Raw genomic sequence first — 18,258 nt, 5'->3', positions numbered from 1 at the left:
ACCAAAAAGAAGTATAATGTTTCATTATATTTCTATTATTGTATAATTTTATTTAACTACAATTTTTCTTGACTTTACTTTTATTAACAGAGGACCTACTATATTCTAAGTCTTCATAATAAGCTTATGACGTTATAAGGTATTTCTCCCACTTTCCTAGCGTGCTTTCGTGGTGTAGTGGTTCTTCACGCTGGGCAGGTATTCCAGAGGTCCGTGGTTCGATTCCCGGCGAAGGCGATTGCTCATTTTTCATCTTGTCTGCTTCCAAAAAAATCCTAATGTCTCTAAAGTGGCGCCCGAACTAAAAGGGTGTTGGATGAGGATTCTCCACACCCAAGATTTGGCGACTAGGGACCCCAGTCGCCCTTTAAAAAGGGCAGTATATAAGGTATTTCTCCAGCCTTCCTAGAGTGCGTTCGTGGTGTAGTGGTCAGCACAGTGATCCGGTATTTCAGAGGTCCGTAGTTCGATTACCGGCGAAGGCAATCGCTCATTTTTCATCTTGCCTGCTTCCTAAAAAATCCTAATGTCTCTACAAGGTGAAGACTTTATACTTTCCTAAACTTTGTTTTTTTTTTTTTTTTCTTCCTTTCCTTTTATAAAATTTAAAAAAAAAAAAAAAAATTCTTACAAACATTTAGTTCACCGTTTAGGAGATGTCTAACTTGCCATCGCCAATTAGTTTCGCCAATAATTCCAAACTGGTTTCCCTTAGCGTCCTTTTGAAATCCATCGCTTCTGGTCTATGTTTTGAAATTAGTAGTTTGATTGCAATGTTCTTTGTTTATTTCTAGTATATTTTGTATTTCTACGTTTTTCAATTTTAAATTTAATCCCACATTCTGTTTAAAAAAAGTGTGCTTAATTATTTACTTTATTTAACTCCGGGATTTCTTTCATACGGATGTGAAAGAAATCCCGGAGTTATGGTTAATGCATTTCTCTAACGGATTGCCTCTGAGTTCCCTGGTGTTGGTGTATTTAATTATGGCAAAGCACACTAGGGCTATCTGCCTAAGGGGAGGGATGCCTTTCGTGGAGGACTTTCTAAGGGAAACTGGCTCGTATACACGTTACACATGGGGAAAACCACGAAAACGCCCATGCAGCCAGCCCGTTCGCGGGATTCGAACCTCGGACCGAACTACCAGTGTTCAGCTACTTTACCGCTCGGCCGCTGATGGGCCTGAGTTCCCTGAGTAAGTTTAAAATTCATGTTACCAGTTATTTTGTTAGTATATTTTATACTCGTATTACTACATTAATTTCAATTTTCAATTCTAATTAATTTCGTTTTCGTGTCTAATTAATTTCGTTTGCTTTATTTGACACTAGAATTTTTACTAATGGATATGTCTTTGTATTTTTCTTTAAAATAGTGACACTATGTTGGGGAAGAGTTTAAAATTTTCGGATGAACTGTCATAATTAAATATTTTAGAATGGTTCATCAGCTGATTTTGACTAACAGAAACGCAGTGGTTTTTGAAGGACGGGGGCGGGTTCAACTGAGTCTGAATGTACTTCCTCTTGATAACGTTATCTCAGATTTGATTGCATTCCTCTTCCTATGTATTTATTTTTTTGAAGTTTTGTATTTTTTTTTTTTTAGGTTATGTATTTATTTTTTGAGGTTACAGTATTTCACATTTCTTTAATTCTTCTGACTTTTGGTTAATTTTGCATATTTATATAGAATTTTGAAATTTACTGGTATTGAATTTCAGTTATTTTGGCTCTTTGTGGAACTCGTTATAAATTTCTTACTTTTTATCTGTGCTTATTAATTTTCAGTAGCATATTGCGCAGAAATAACTTCGGATAATTTTGTTTGAAATAAACAATTGTGATACTGTAATATATGTATATATTTCAAAGTGTATATATGTATATATATATATATATGGGAGATGATATATATATAAAACCTTTCTAATAATAAATTATATATATATGCTTGTGTGTGTGTTTATTTATGTACATGCATGTGATGCCGGCGTCGAATGACAGATGGCTCACATGGCTGCACATGGTGAGATGTTCTCTCTAATGAAGTCAGTTGAACTCTAAAAAACGTGAGATGATAAGAATAAAAGAAGTAGAATTTTTCGCAGAAAAATTATAGTTAAGATAGCCGCTTTTGGAATTAATAAAGCATTTAGCTAATAATCTGACAATAAATGGTGACACTGCAATTATTTAAAAGAATGACTGCTTGAAACTGGCAACTTGCAACTACGAAAATTTAAAATTCTTAAAAATAAATAAATAAATAAATGAAAAAACAAGCTGTATTTTGGTCATTCAATGTTGTTTCATTCACAACATGGAAATTATATTTGGGGTTCGTTATAATCAGAGTTCGTTATTGCGGAATTTAATTGTAAATACATTCATTCATTTTTTCTCTCATTAGTGACCGTAGAGCAGTTTATTGCATATTAAAAATTAGTAATAAAACTGGAAAAATTATACGTACACGCATCTTACAATATTAACCTCACACATTAAAACTTATGAGCAAGTATGAATTTTCATTTTAGAAGATTCTTCATAATTCATTCGACGCTTACGGGTAATATCTTTTGTAGTTTTTCTGTATTAGGTTTTAGGCATCTGCTGTAAGCTAAAAGAAATGAAACATCATTAATAAGGTAATAAATGCTTTTATTTATGTATGTTGCATATTTAGAATTGATTCACACAACATTACAGTGAAATAACTGTAGGAATATTAAACTGATCTGCAGTCATCGTTGCTGCTGTGACTTATCTCACTAGTCTGACAGTAACATCAGAACAAGTCCACGAATTTTATCCTGGCGAGAAGCGCAGGAACTTTATAGGTGATGGTGCGACTTTTCCGGGTACCGTCCCAATTCTGAAGGAGATGAATTCCCTGGGAGACGGATCCAAGGATCTCTCACCCTTTTTCCCCTACCACCAAACGATTTGAGAGTACGTTCGGTTTTCAGTTTGTTTTAAGTGACCCATGCCACAAAGACTCTAGACACACGCAAATAAGCAAGTCCTCTCTGGAATTTGATCTCGCGCCAGACGACATGGCAGCCAGCAGCGCAAACTACTACACCGATCAGGATCTGCAGCCCTTATCAGCATTACTTTTTAGTGAAATTTATGAAACATTAATTATGCCATCTAATTTCACTATAACCAGGCAATTAATTAATTCATTGCAATCCTCTTTCCTGATGATGAAATTCACCACTTCAAAGCACTTTATTTTCATTTTTATGTATACTAATTTTTTTATTAAAGTTTAGCACTCTTTAATTCAATAAAGATGATGATACTAGTTTATTTAGATTTTAGACCAAAATTGCTCACTTAGAAAGCCGACAGAAAATATTGTAAATTTGAGCAAGACCCAAATAAAGCACTTAGCTGCCCTAACTATAGCATTCTCTGGGGACTCCCCGACGTACAGTTTCCTGGCATTTTATAACGGAAAAAAATGATTCTGAGAAACTGTAGAAGAATTTCAGGGGCCCTCTAATCTGCAGCTTGGGCAGGGCTTTGTGAACCAATGCGATACTCAGGACTGGAATCTGACATATTACCTAATTCATGCTTTGATACACCATACACAAAATATAAAACAAACGTAATCAGTACAATTAAGCTCTGCCTGTGAGTTGATGTAGATGGATATCAGAACACATACGTTATCAATTCTACAAACTTTTATCATTCTTTTATATTAACGAAATGATAAAAAAGCCCTAAATATTTAAATTTGTTCCTTAAAAAATCTTTTTTCATGATATACTTTACAAAAGAATAGTCTATATCTTTTCATATTATTGTTGCTTCTCTAAATATCTCCTTTCATATTATTGAACAATCTCTTTTAATAATGTCGTTTTCATGTTATTGCTGCTTATATAATCACATTTCATATTATTGCTGATTATTGGATGAAGAAATGTAAAAATACATGCCTATAACTGGACAAATAAACTCTATTTCAGGTGACTACGTTAAATTATGAAAATGGTTCTTCAGTCTCGACGTATTCCATCCCAAATGCGGAAGTACTCGATGTTGCTGTTCTATCACACAAAGGAAAGGACATGATTCTCGTTTTAATGAATAAGGTAAGGTGTTGAAATATTTATGAATAACAGATTTTTTTAGACGTCGAACGAAGCTGATTTCAAAAAAATATTTTCCTACATTCGATTTATTTTTCTTCATATTTTGGTTTATTTTATTCAAGTAAAAATTATATAAAATTATAAGTAATTTGATAAATTAACTTACTGTTTAAATGAAAAATTAGCTTTGGTTGATAACCTGACTTTAGCTAACCATACTTTTGCGTTTCATTGAGTTGATTGAAGTAGATTTTAATTTAAATATAGACAATCATCTATTTTTTCCCTAAATTTATGTTTGTTCTATCAGTTGATAGAACGAAACTCCTTTTTTTTTTATGAAAGAACTCCTTTTTTTGTTTCACTTTTAATTAGTAAGTTATAATTATTGCACTTTTTTTTAATTCTTTTTCTCTCACAGAAACCGCATATTTACGTATATGCAAAGAAAGAAAATGCTTTAGAATTACTATGTAATATGAAATTTCGCAATATTAAACTTTTTTTAGCTATTTACTTAGAATATTCCATGATTTTTAACGTATTAACTCAACCTATACACAGGGTGACTGTGAGTAGTGTTACAACATTTAAGGCGTAATAAAATACTGCCGTTCTAATACGAAATCTGCTTGGCAGTTTTTCGAAATGCAGTTACATGATAGAGATACTTTAAGGCGAAACGTTTTGTGACTTCACTTTTGTTTTTTCGTTTTAAACTGAAAAATATCTCATATCAGCCACACAAACGGAGTTCAGTTTTCCTTAACTGCTACCATTTTATGGCGTGTTTTCATTGGGGGGGGGGGAGAGAAAGAATATTAGCCACGAATAATTAACTAGTTTACAGAAAAGAATAATTGAATATTGAAATTAATATTAATTTGCTTCAAAGCTGCCTTAACCAAACATTGTTATTAATCAATCATTGTTATTATAGACTAATTGTAAGCAACTTAATACTGTTGGAACTATCGATAAAAAGCTGTGATGTGAGCACAAGTTCGTTTTATTTGTTACTTTTGAATGTTTACAAAAATTCTAGGAATACTTTGGTCCTGAATGGTGCTCAAAGCTGTTGCCAACGGCAGGCGTAATTTAGCGCTCCCTGCCACGAGGAATTTCGTGGGCTTGGCCTGACTATACGTCAGACAAATGAGTATAAGGCAATAACAACATACTCGTACTTTGGATAGTGTTGCGTGAATCTTGCTATCGCCTTACTTCTTTCCCTCTGTATATGCTACAGCTGTAGTGCTTATCAACAACTGTTGAGCAGCATATTCTAAAATTCGCAGGCTTAGCAATTTATTTACTTCTAAAAGAATTATATCTAATATTTCGCGTAAGAGATCCTTTATCGTGGCTGATCAATTCGTTGAAATATGATGTATATGCACTCGTGCGACTGCTTTGCTAGCACTGCGAGAATTACCGTAAATTAAGTACATTCTGCGTAAGTTCAGCATAGGTGTTTCCGTACTATTTAGCATTTAACTACACCAGAATCTTATCTTTAATACAAACTTTAAACATAACGTCAGAAAAATAAGACAATTTGCGTAGCTCTTCCAAAAGAATCATTTTGCACTGGAATATAAATTAGCTCGCAAAAATATTTTCCCCCTATTAACCATTCCGTCTATCCCCCTTCCCGAAATTCCTTGTAAAAATACATGTCTATAAAATTTTCAAATCATGCAATATTCTATGCATAATTAAACTGTACAAGTTCGGCAGCATTGTTTTCTTCAAAAATATGGCGTCATAAAACTTTTAGCTTCGGTATCTCAGTAGAGAATTCTGTAGAGTGTCTGTAGTACATTATATTTCGAAAAAATGTAAATGGTTATTTGCATCATAGTAACGCCACCTGTTATCTGACAAACTTCGTAACTTCAATTACAATATGCCCTAAATATCACTTTTATTACACCAAAATAGCCACATCTTCAATAAAACATGTTTTAAAACTTTCATATAATAATATTTCTGATACTTATAACTTTCTTATGAAAACAAACGAAATGAAAACTTTCATTTCCACAGCTTTCACCCGCTTCTCAAAATATTCTGCGGCGTATTCTATCGATGCTTCGGGAAACATGTCCAGGCTTTGTTAGTTTAATGATTGTACATTTAAACATATTAATACGCTATGATATGCAGCAGCTTATGCAATATATGCATAGTTATTTTAGACGCACACTTTATTAAAAATAAAACTGAAAGTAATTAAAAGAATAATACATAAATTCACCACTAAAATATCATAATGAGAGAAATTTTCAAAGGTACAGATTGCCTTCAGAGAACACATTAAAAGTAGTTTTAGATTATGAATGTATGAAATAATAATACAGAAAATACCGTATTTGCCGCCGTATAAGACGCACCCCTTTTTCATTCACATTTTTGAAGGATAAAACTATTTTACTGATGATTATAATGAATTTACAGTATTTTAAATATAAAATAATACAAAGTAATATTTTCGGCAAATACCCAATCTATCTGTGAAAAATCGCCTTTTAATCTTCTTCGTCAAAACCCAGACACTCATCTCCAGAGCTAAATGAAGAGTCACTTGAGACCCCTTCTAAATCAGCATTTAAGTCCTCATATAGCAAATTGTCCTCTGTACCATCCAATGCATTACTATTGCCACACTTCTTAAATTATTAAACTGCTGTCTCTGTTTTCACAGCATCCTTTGAAGCTCTGACCCGTTTAGAAAACTTGCGAAATGAAAAACTGAGTATCGACATATAAGACGCATCTCGTTTTTCAGACCGTTTTTTTAAAGAAAAACAGTGTGCCTTATACGCCGGCAAATACGGTAATTTGGTGAATTCTGAAAAATTTTCGTGGCCTGTTTGCTTGCATTAATCACGCTGTTACTCAGTTGGCTAGTAAGAAAGAATTCTCATAACTTTCGGTAAGCAGAACACTAAGGAATTAATTATTTGACTAACGCATTAAGAGTATCTGCCTGTGCAGAGGGATAATTCCCAGAGGGCTTAGAGAAACTGTCTAGAATATATGCTAAGCATCAGGAAAATCACAAGACTTTCATACAGCCAAGTCTATCAATTGTCAAATATAGTATAGTAACATGGATACAGAATTTTTTTTGGTGAATTCTGCAAAATTTCGTGGCCTATTTGATTGCATTAATCACGCTATACTCAGTTTGGTCGTAAGTAAAGAGTTCTCATACCTTTCGTTAGGTAGAACACTAAGAAATGGATTATTTGACTAATAACACTAAAGTTATTTGCCAGTGGAGAGGAATAATTTGCACAGGGCTTTCTTAGAGAAACTGCCTAGAATTTATGTTACACATCAAGGAAATCACAAGACCTTCATACAATCAACAAAAATATACTAACATGGAACGAACAAGTATAGATTTTTCAGCATATGATCTAAAAACTCCTGATTTATAGTAACAATGTAAAATGTATGTACAAATAGGAAAGTATTTTGTGTAAGTAAAGAGAATATTATTGAAAACTGAAGTCTTTTTTATATACATAATATATTAATTATAGTGTGCTACGTTTATCATTTAAGCCATCTCTTCAGATTTAGTGAGTATCATATATTTTTCGTCACCTAGTTTTCAAACGGTAAAATTAAGAGGAAAAAAAGGGTACGCGAGCAAATATGCGAGGAATACGCGAGTAAATACGGTAATAGTAAATGAAGAAAGTATCTAGTACGGAAAAATAATTCTGTATGAAAATCTTTAAGATACCTAGTTTCCGGAGTTTGCAGTTTAGCTTCAATTTGCGGAAGAATGTTTCATTAAATTATACTTGATATAAGCGCAACATATGCCTAAATTACTTGATGAAACGTTAAAAAATTAAATATTTTTCAGAGCAGAATCATAAATTTTCATCACAGTAGTTGATTTGTTACGTAAAAATACAAATAATCAATTATTGCTGTAGCGTAAATACTAGGGCAAAATACTGTAGTTCCATTTCCCTGTTTCATAAAAAAGTGCGGAATTTTAATGGACGAATGCAATGTAGTTTGAAATATAATTAAATAATTTCTCAAGCCTTTTCATCAATTCCTTTCAAAGGCTGATATAAAATGTATTTTATAATAAGATTTACATTTAATTTGTTCACAGAAAAGTAGAATTAAAAAGCACTTCTTTTTTAATTTAATTTGTAAGAAAAGTTTAAGAAAAATTTTGTAAGGGGTGTTATGCTTCTTAGTTCAAATGTTTTAGTATGGTAATAGTATATGTTTAAAAGGATTTAGTTTTAAAAATCAGACATAAGTTACCTAAAGCGATATGTAAGTTACCTACTAGAAATGAGTTTCAGAGTGGTCAGCGAAGATGTTAGGATTGTGAATTTTCGGGTTAGGAAATGCGAAAAATGAATTGTACTTTCTCCGGCAATCCAATGACAGTTTTTCCAGCTAGATATTCTAACTATTGTACCACAGCAGTTAGCAGGAGAGGAATACCATCATTCATTATAAATGAACGTATTTAATTTGGTATTAAGTCACTAAATTAATGTTCTTTACGTCGTTACGTTCTTACGTCGTACGTTAATCATTTGTATAATAGACCAAGAATTAATATTTCATAACCCCGATCAGGTGAGAATATTTTATCAATTTTAGATTGGAATTTGTATCCTTCTATCTAATACAGTGATTCAATAGAATTGAAAGTATGCGATGATTATTATGTTATATTTAAAAGCAAAAGTACAATTAAACAATATAAAAATATCAAATTCTTCAAATATCATCATTGTTTCCAAGAAATTTTGTAATACATAAGTGTAGTGCATATAACATTGATATCTGGTTTTACTAATGCCCTGTGCATGCGATATCATGTTCATTCAGATGTAATTGTTACTAGTTTTAAATGAACATCATTACGTGAAAAATGTTTTAATAAGGGCATATAAACAATTCGTGCTTGATAGCCAATAAAAAGTATTATGAACAAAAACATTGTTTTTATATATTTGTGAAGGATAAAATCTCATTTAAATACGAAAATATCAATATTTATTTACTTCAATATTAATGAATTAAGCTTAATGATTCTTCACTTTTCAGTGTTCAAAATTATATAATATAAAATTCTATCTTGCAGTACTTGTTTAATCTTGATGCTAATTTTAACACCCAAATTTTCATTTATAACTGCTACGCAAGTCATTCAGAAAGTGAAGATTCAAAGGACCAAAATGATGTTATTTTAACATGGCTTGTTGCTTTAAAGGGTTATGTACTATTTCATGACCAGTTAAATTAGTTCCCTAAGCTCTATATTTCACCAGCAAAATTATGAACATGACAAGTAAAACTGAAACGATAGATTAGATTGTTCTGCAAATTTTAAGGAAGGAGCAGTCCAGCACATATTGGAAACCTGTTGTTGGTAACACTTTTGTCCCTGAAGCCTTTTACTTGTGCTTGTTAGTTGATTACAAAATAGTATATGATTGCTTTAGTAAACTATGTTGGTATGGACATTGCGCATTACTTCTAAGTGATAAATGAGTAAAAGCAAATGCAGGCGCAGAAAGAGGATATCTGATATTGCCTTTTATATGAGTATGATTTAAGACGCAGTGTGGCAGACGTAGGTTGAATAATATGTAGCATTATATGAAAAAATTGTGTCACAGCTTACATGACCTTCATTTCATAAGTATGTACTGTTTATTGGCAATCATGACCATGAGCACTATCTTCCATGATTAATTTCGATCGATGTATTTAACAAATAGGTTTGAATGAGTGTTATTCTTGAGAAAAAAAAAAAAAAAAAATATATATATATATATATATATATATATATATATATAATTTTATTACTCTCTTCAATTCATTACAGCTGAATAAGAGAAATAAATATTTGTGAGCAGTTCCATAAAATATTGCCACCTCTACACTAAAAGCGTGTCGGTTCTAAAAAACGTTCATAAATTCCCCTAAGATGGCGCACGGTTTTCATTTGGCTTTCACTGCATGAATGTAGACTACTTATGATTTAGAAATCTGACAAGTTTAATGTAGACTAATAATGATATAGAGTATTTTTTTAATAAATAACATATATCCTGCAATAATACATTAAATCTTTTGTGCTTTTATTCCTCATTTAAGGAAGTAATTTTTAATTCGTCGGATATTATGACATACTAAATTCAAAAATTTAGAATATATATATATATGTAAGATAAAAATGTATGAATCAGAATTATAATATAACTATAAACATTAATTCTTCCTCTCTATTCTAAAATCGTAATAACTTATCTGCATTGCGTCATTCAAATTAATCATGCGATCTTACGTAACCGTTAATACCAGATGCCTCTTGACGACCAATCACCGAATTGTAAACCAAAACTTTTCTCTTCGCGTGCTTCCATCTTTCATAACGACGCACTGCAGCTTTTGCCCTCTACTCTGCTGAGATGTAATTTCGCTGTCTTGCTTTCTATCTCAACAATATAAAAAATGTAAATCTTCTGTGGAAAGGCACGACTAGAGTGCCAAGTGATGGTGGCCACGAATACCAATTGGAAATAAAAATGGAATTAAAACTGCCTCGACTGCCAAGTTCTTTAAATACTACGCAATCAAATTCTTCTTCAGTATGGGTCTAATCACGATTCTTCAATGTTCCGTCTTTTCCTTGTGCATTTATTATGACATATATATATATAACTGTTGCTTTTAATTAAAAAAAAAACTGAATAAAACTGCTTTTTTTTTTTCCTTCAGATTTCAAAGGATCTCAAAACTGAAGCTTTTGCTCGAATAAATGAAGTTTCAACAACTATTATCAATTACATTGTGCATGATGAAATCAATAGCCAGGATGTAAATTTGACAAGCTTTGTGCTCAAGGAAGAGATCGCATTAATAGAAGTAGATCAAAATTGTTCACACAGTATACAAGAGAAAGAACTTCCTTATTTAAATGGTATTTAAATGTTTCGTACTATTTAATTCAGTTCACTACATACAATTCTTATAATTATTCGTAGATTTGAAAAATCACCTTGAATTGTACCTTTGATATATTATTTCTTAGAACTAGTAGTGAATGATGATAAATTATTAATCTTTATTATTTTTGTGTTAACTAAATGTTAATTTTGTTTTCTATGCAGGTACAGTATACGAATCAAGAATGACAGGTAATAACAGTTTTAATCATTCTATTCATTTTTGATATTTTAAGTGTGCCTAATTAGTAATTAACTGTTATTTGCTCCTTAATAATGAATACTAAATGTTCTACTGTGTTTTACAGCCCTTTTAGAGGAAAAGAATGAAAAACTTAATATTTTTATTCAAAGAAAGTCAGAATGCATCTCGAAGAAGATATGTACACATTTGAGAAGTTTAATTGTTGATAACTGGTACATGCCACCCAAATCCTTGTTGTGCAGCTGGAAGTAATTGATAAATATAAATTATATCCGTAGTATGCTTTGTAACTATTTAATTTTGCATTGTATAATAATCAGCATGTATATGGTTTTTACTTTATTTTCTGTATTAAATTCTTCATTATGCATACGTTTCTGAAATACTGTTGAAGTAAACTAAGATTTAATCCAGAAGCAAACACATGTTTCAGGTCTAAAAGAGAAACTGTGGAGAAATACGAAGTAATTTAATTACATAACAATTGTTAACAGAGCGTAACTAACGGGAATGGGACTAATCGCCGTGGCCGTTTCACCTTCGGACCGCTTCGCCGTCGGAAAGTTTCGCCGTCAAGACATATTTTTCTCTACTGGACTGTATTATATCTTGCCATATTATATTAAGCTGATTTAAATTAATAAATCTTTTTAGTTTAATAATTTAATTTAATTTAATAAACATTTTATATAAAATAATATAGTTTCACACAAATACACCGCAACACATGACATATTAATTTTAAGAGAGTAAGGTGCTGATAAGATTCCAAAGTAATCCCATTTTCCATTCAGATTTCATAAAAATGGGAATTTCCTGCTTATGAGTTATTTCTTTTAACTAACCGATTAAAATTCAAGAAATTTTGACGACTCATGTAAATATTGTACCCGCACAATTTTAAAATCGATAATATAACTTCTGATACAGCAGAAGTTTATCCCCAGTTCTCTTTGATACTGACATAATTTTCCAACTAACTGTGTGTAATTTCTTTATATCTTATACTAGTAAATAAGTATACAGATTACATGCAACCTTTATTAAGTATGCAAAAGGTAAGCAGAATTATTAATCTAAATAAATTTAATACGAGTATAATACAGTCATATGAAGAAGAAAAAGGTCTTGACGGCGAAACGGCCACGGTGAAATGGCGACGGCGAAACGTTCTAGATCCTAAATAACGCATCAAATATATAAATAAAACGACACAAATTACATGCATTACAGAAGGGTTTTAGGGAAAAAAAAAAAAAAAAAAAAAGACTTTCACGGACTGACTTATACTAAATTATGCATTTCTTCGATAAGAACTGCAGCTCGAATATGATCATCATTCTAAAGATGATCAAATGTAGACAGAACAACTTTTAAGAAAGTGTCGCTTCCCACACTTTATTTTTTTTCATTTTATTTTTAGTAGCTGCATAAAAAAATAAGTGGGAAAATAAAACAAATTACCATTTTTAATGAGAATGAAACAAGATATTACTGTTCTATTAAAAATGAAAATATGTAACGATATTGTAAGTCATTAGATCTTCAAACTTATTGAGAGATCAAATAACATTTCTTCCTTGCACAATTAAATGTGTTTGCATATTAAACAATGTTACATGTGTTACTAAAAAACCCAAAGATGAATTACGATATTTTTACTTCTTTATACGAAGTAATGGAAATATTGTAGTCACGAAAAATTCTAGGTATCATATTTCAACGAAAATATCCATTTTGTCCGCTATTAAATGCATTTAACAATGTTTATTGCGTGACATATGTACGCAAGGACAGAATAAAGGACTCTTTTTCCCCAAACGAATTATAAAACTGATTTAAAATGGATTCAGAAGAGACTTTTTCGTGGCGTCTGTACGTACGTATGTATATATCTCGCATAACCCAAAACGAGTAGTCTCAAGAACGTTGAAATTTTTTAGTAGGGGGACTGCTATAACATGTAGTTGTGCTCCTCCTATTTTGGTTGCAATCGGGAGCACCAAAAGTGTATATATATAGGATTTTTTGAAATTTACTAATTTTGAATTTCAATTTTTGGTCTTTGTGAAAAATTAGTTCTTAATTTCTTACTTTATGTCTTTACGTATATATATATCCATACTTTACTTATATATATCCACTCTGTTACTTGGCTCAGTGAGCACAGTTTTCTTTTTATTTTATATGTTGGTGAATTGTGCCTTTTTTTGCTTTAAAAATGATTGAATCATGTTATTCTTATCTTCCGGTTAAGGTTTTTATGCCTTTAGTTAACCTGCACGCAGTAGTTGTAGAATTATCAACAATTTAAAAGTTGTTTAAGTGAGGCTAAGCCTATATTTTTTTTTAACATAGCAGACATATTTGTTTACATTTGAAACTTAGAGTTGGGAATTAAGTCTTTCTACACCTTCAGTATCTTTTTGCCGAATGGAACCAAGGGTAATCTTTAGATTTGTGCAGCGAAATATCAGCCTCCTTTGGTCTGGCTCGCTGGCCAAATTGCTTGTTTTTGCTTAGAAACTGTAATTTTAATTGTGAAAATTGTTTTTTTAATTGTTTTAACTGTATTTGGTGCTTTATGTTTTTCTGTGTCTCAATTTTTAATGAAGATATTTTGAGTTTTTATTTATTTTTGCCTTGTCGCGAGGTGAAAACTGAATTAATTGAATGAGAAATCTATCTATAACGAAATTTGAGGAAATAAGTTTAAATGAAATGCAGGAAAAAATGCGTATAATTTAATATGACAAGAAGTCGTATAGTGTACACATCAGATTTTTTTTAGATCACGAAGCATCAAGTTAAACTTTTATAAAATGCTTTACTGTACTCATTCTAAATAATGCTTGAGATTTTGCAATTGCATTTAAATGGACAAAAGAAATTAATGTCTTTGGCTCCGCGTTACAGCCTTTAACAATTAACTGGTATATGCATGATACCTAGAACCATTTATGTAGAAAAGTTTGTTTCGTTCTCAAAATCCTATAAGTTAGAATCACATTTATATGAAACAAATCGAATTAAAGCTTCAAAAATACTAAAAACATTTTGCAGAAGATAATTAATTCTTTTTGTCATTTTTTTAAGATTAATTATATCTCTTTTCATTCTAGATTTAAGATTCGCTATCCATTCTTAACATAAAACACTACAAGTTTTTGCAAGGACGCTTGTTATCTTTTCAATAGGTAAATGCCGGTCTGTCCTTTTAGAGTGGACCAATGGGCTCCTAGTAATATTTCTGTCATTTCACAAGACCTTTGCCGTGCTGCAAGCAAGATGGTTGAAAATGCTTTGCCACTCAATTTCCTGTACAAAATTATTAAAGCATCGCGGATTTCTTGTGAAAATTTTTAGTGTGAAGTTAGATAAAATATAAGCATTATTATACACTAACTACCAATAAGTATTTGGACACCTATGCAAATGACGATATCTGCGGTCCTAAGGTACGTCACGGACTCCGGTATATATCGTGTAGGAAACAGCATTGGCTTTAGTCGTATGCAAGATGCCTCACAGTTCTGAGCTCTCTGATTTCGAGAAAGGTATAATTATCGGGTATCACAAATGTGGCCGATCCTTAAGGGACATATTTAGCGATCTGAAGTACCCAAAATCGACAGTGGCCTATGTGATTAAGAAGTGGAAGGTGAGCGGTGATTGTCGGAATGTGCCCTGAGTCGGCAGACCAACGAAACTCGGAGATAGAGACCGACGAGTGCTGTCCAGAGAAATTCGGAAGAGCCGCACCCAACCAATGGCCCTCATCCGCGAGGAGTTTCAACAGGCATCCGGGAGTATTGTTTCAATGAATACCATCCGTAAAGAAGTACATCTGCTTGGTTTTCATGGTCGTGCTGCTGCCCATAAGCCTTTGATCACAAAGTCTAACCGCGCTGCTCGGTTAATGTGGTGCAAAGCACATCGAAATTGGACAGTAGATCAGTAGAAACGGGTTCTTTGGAGAGACAAATCAAGGTTCACCCTTTACCATTCGGATGGCAGGGTCTCGGTCTGGCGTCTACCTGGAGAACGTCTCCTGCCAGAATGCATTGTGCCAACAGTCAAGTTCGGCGGAGGCGGAATTATGGTCTGGGAGTGTTTCTCCTGGTATGGGCTGGGACCTATGGTCCCCATTAATGGTAAGCTCAACTCCGATGCCTACTGCACTATTTTGGATGACAATGTGCTTCCTACGTGGTGGCAGTTTTACGGGTTGGACCCCTGTTACTTTCAGGACGACAATGCCAGTTGTCATGTTTCGACGTTAACCAAGGCTTAGTATGGTGCCAATGGAGTTCATCTAATGGACTGGCCTGCCCAGAGTCCAGACCTGAACCCTATCGAGAACCTCTGGAACGAGTTGCATCGCCGAATTCAGGGGTGCACTTACCCGTGCAAAATCGGTGAAGGAACTTCTATGTCTTCTCCAAGCCGAGTGGAAGAAAATACCACTAGCTCTCATACAAAGACTTGTGGAAAGTATGCCCCGGAGGGTCCACGCTGTAATTACCTCTCGTGGATACTCTACCAACTATTGATTTTTAATAAAGTTAGTTTTTCTTTTCTATCACAGGTGTCCAAATACTTATCGGTAGTCAGTGTATATGTAAACAGTAGAAGACTTAGCATTTTTTACTGCAGTCTATATGAAAAAGATATTCTAAAATAATAGCCAATGCACAGCTTTATTGAAAGGTAACTTTCCTAACTTGCATTCCCACACATTTAGTGTGTTTAATTTCACATTAATAACTGTTCACTCTTGAATGGAAACAAACAGAAACTCTTCAAAGAAACACTCTTCAAACAGAATGACTTTATCTTATTCACAACGAATGTATTTAATTTATTCTTATATAACTTTAATGTTAACAATAGGTATAATCATATCATTAAAAATATATATTTTGAATCTTACACTTTCAAAATCAAAGGAATGCAAGCATTGAGTTAAGAAAATACTACATTCATTATAACACTTCTAATTGCCCTCAGCACAAGAAAAGAATTATACACTTGGATTCTCTTAATCGACAGGTGTTAGTTGAATGAATAATATTCGATGCTAATTGCATCTTGACTTATTTTCTCGATATAAAGAGTGGTAATATGCCAAGAACTTTAATCTGAATATCAGTGCGTGATATGACAAATATTGACGATTAAACAAATATATAAAAAGCACTACGAGATTTTCTTCTAAAGTGACAGCAGCATTCATACGCTACATCTTTATAACCACCAAAAGAATGCAAAGTAAAATGTAAAAAACAACTTGCGCTCATATGCACATTTTCGAAGATTCAGCAGCACAAGAGCAATTAAAGCTCTTTGGTCCATTTTTGAAACCCCTTCTTCAGTAGCTATATTAATGTACACCTGTGCGTTATGCTACCGGTCTGTGGTGCTACTGGTCTGTGGTTGTCGACTGAAATTTTGATGTAATTCATTGTATTTGATTCATTCTTTCCTTTATCCCGATTATCTTTCCTTTCACTTACAATTTTTACTTACATTCTGTTTTATGATGCTCTCTTAACATGCAAGACGACTCAATATTTATGTCCTGTCAAGGTAATTTTGCATTTTGTTTGAGTTTAAAAAAGAAAAAGCCGCGATACAAGTTCCAAAATGGTATTCCTGTAATGTAAAGTTATTCCTGTAATGTAAAGTTTAGGTTTTATACGCGATCTAATTTAGGTTTTACAAAGACTTCTTATAAAGTTTAACTCTCTTGGTTATTATCCAGTGTTAAACTCTATATAGACATTAAGTGACAAATCGCTAAGTCTAAAGTATAATAGAAACTGAGAAGGATAGAAACGTCTCTTTATTTAAAACTTAAGAAGATGAATAGAAGGCACTCCTTGTGCTTACAACTCCGCCAGCATTTATAGCGAGAAATTTAAAAGCAGTAAGTCAAAAGTAAAGCTAAATTTAAATAGACTAGTAGCCAAAGGCTATACAGAGCAATTTAACGCGAAGTTGCCTCAGAACTTCTCTGATGTGAATATTAACTATCGGCAATCATAATGCAAGGCGGAAGACAGAAATTCTTATCTAAAGTTGTAAGATCTGTCTCTGTTATTCCACATAAACTAAATTAGATCCTACAATGAACCTGGCGAATTCTCACACATTAATTCAAACTAATTTTAACTGAAAGGCACGGACTTCGAGCGTTACAAAGACACCGACCACTTACGGTGGAAACTAAAACGTAGAATATAATACATGTCAACCTGAAATAAAAAATGCAAGAGCGCACTTAAGTTTACGCCTAAGAGGTGGACTCATAGGAATCTAACCGGCGTGATACTAATCTGATAAGGCCAAGAGGCTTACTAGCGTGACCGGAAATAACAACGAAACGTGCGCTTGGCTAGCGAAGCACTCTCTGAATAAACTGAGATAGATATTCACACGTTTAAATAGCGCTTCACTTAACTTTAAATTTACATCCTGGCGAGAGAATGTTAGGGGAAGTTGAGAAGTTTAGAACAGGTATCAAAGTTAAAATAAATTTGTTATGAAAAATAAAGGAAACCCTACAAAGTAGAAAACCTAGTAACTTGATCACGAGTGGCAGAACATGCTGTGCCTTAACAATCTCAAAACTTATTTAAATACATGAGAACTGATTTGCATTCCGGCGGGAAAACGGAAAGAGAGAAGTGACAGTATAGATTCAAAGCTTTAGTTAACTAGTTATTCACTTTAAAGGAACCTCATACACTAGATTCCCTTTTATCCAGCCTCCCATTAAACAACCCTTTATTCGTAAAGGTTTTCTTCCGAAAGTCGAATTTCTGATATCAGTGCTAAATGAATTTATAGTGTGCATTATATGGAGACTGCACAGTACTTCTTTCAGAAAGTAAAACAAAGTTAATTAACAGCACTTTTAGTT

At 32.7% G+C, this 18,258-nt stretch overlaps 1 protein-coding gene across 1 annotated transcript in view; it reads left to right on the top strand.

Moving 5' to 3' along the window:
* Positions 1-11,705, top strand: part of LOC118179665 (uncharacterized) — a 70,882-nt gene extending 59,177 nt beyond the window's left edge. The window contains exons 7-10 of the mRNA XM_085807282.1: positions 3,993-4,118; positions 10,902-11,103; positions 11,294-11,320; positions 11,437-11,705. Of these exons, the coding sequence (XP_085663408.1) occupies positions 3,993-4,118; positions 10,902-11,103; positions 11,294-11,320; positions 11,437-11,585 (504 nt within the window). The 3' untranslated portion in view covers positions 11,586-11,705. The remainder of the gene's footprint in view (positions 1-3,992; positions 4,119-10,901; positions 11,104-11,293; positions 11,321-11,436) is intronic.
* The last annotated feature ends 6,553 nt before the right edge of the window (positions 11,706-18,258 follow it).

The sequence above is a fragment of the Stegodyphus dumicola genome, chromosome X1 (genome assembly GCF_044657685.1).
Source record: "Stegodyphus dumicola isolate Sdum_Otavi_A_Nest chromosome X1, ASM4465768v1".
Taxonomy (NCBI): Eukaryota; Metazoa; Arthropoda; class Arachnida; order Araneae; family Eresidae; genus Stegodyphus; species Stegodyphus dumicola.
The sequence above is the reverse complement of the archived record's forward strand: the minus strand, read 5'-3'. Positions and strand labels throughout refer to the sequence as shown.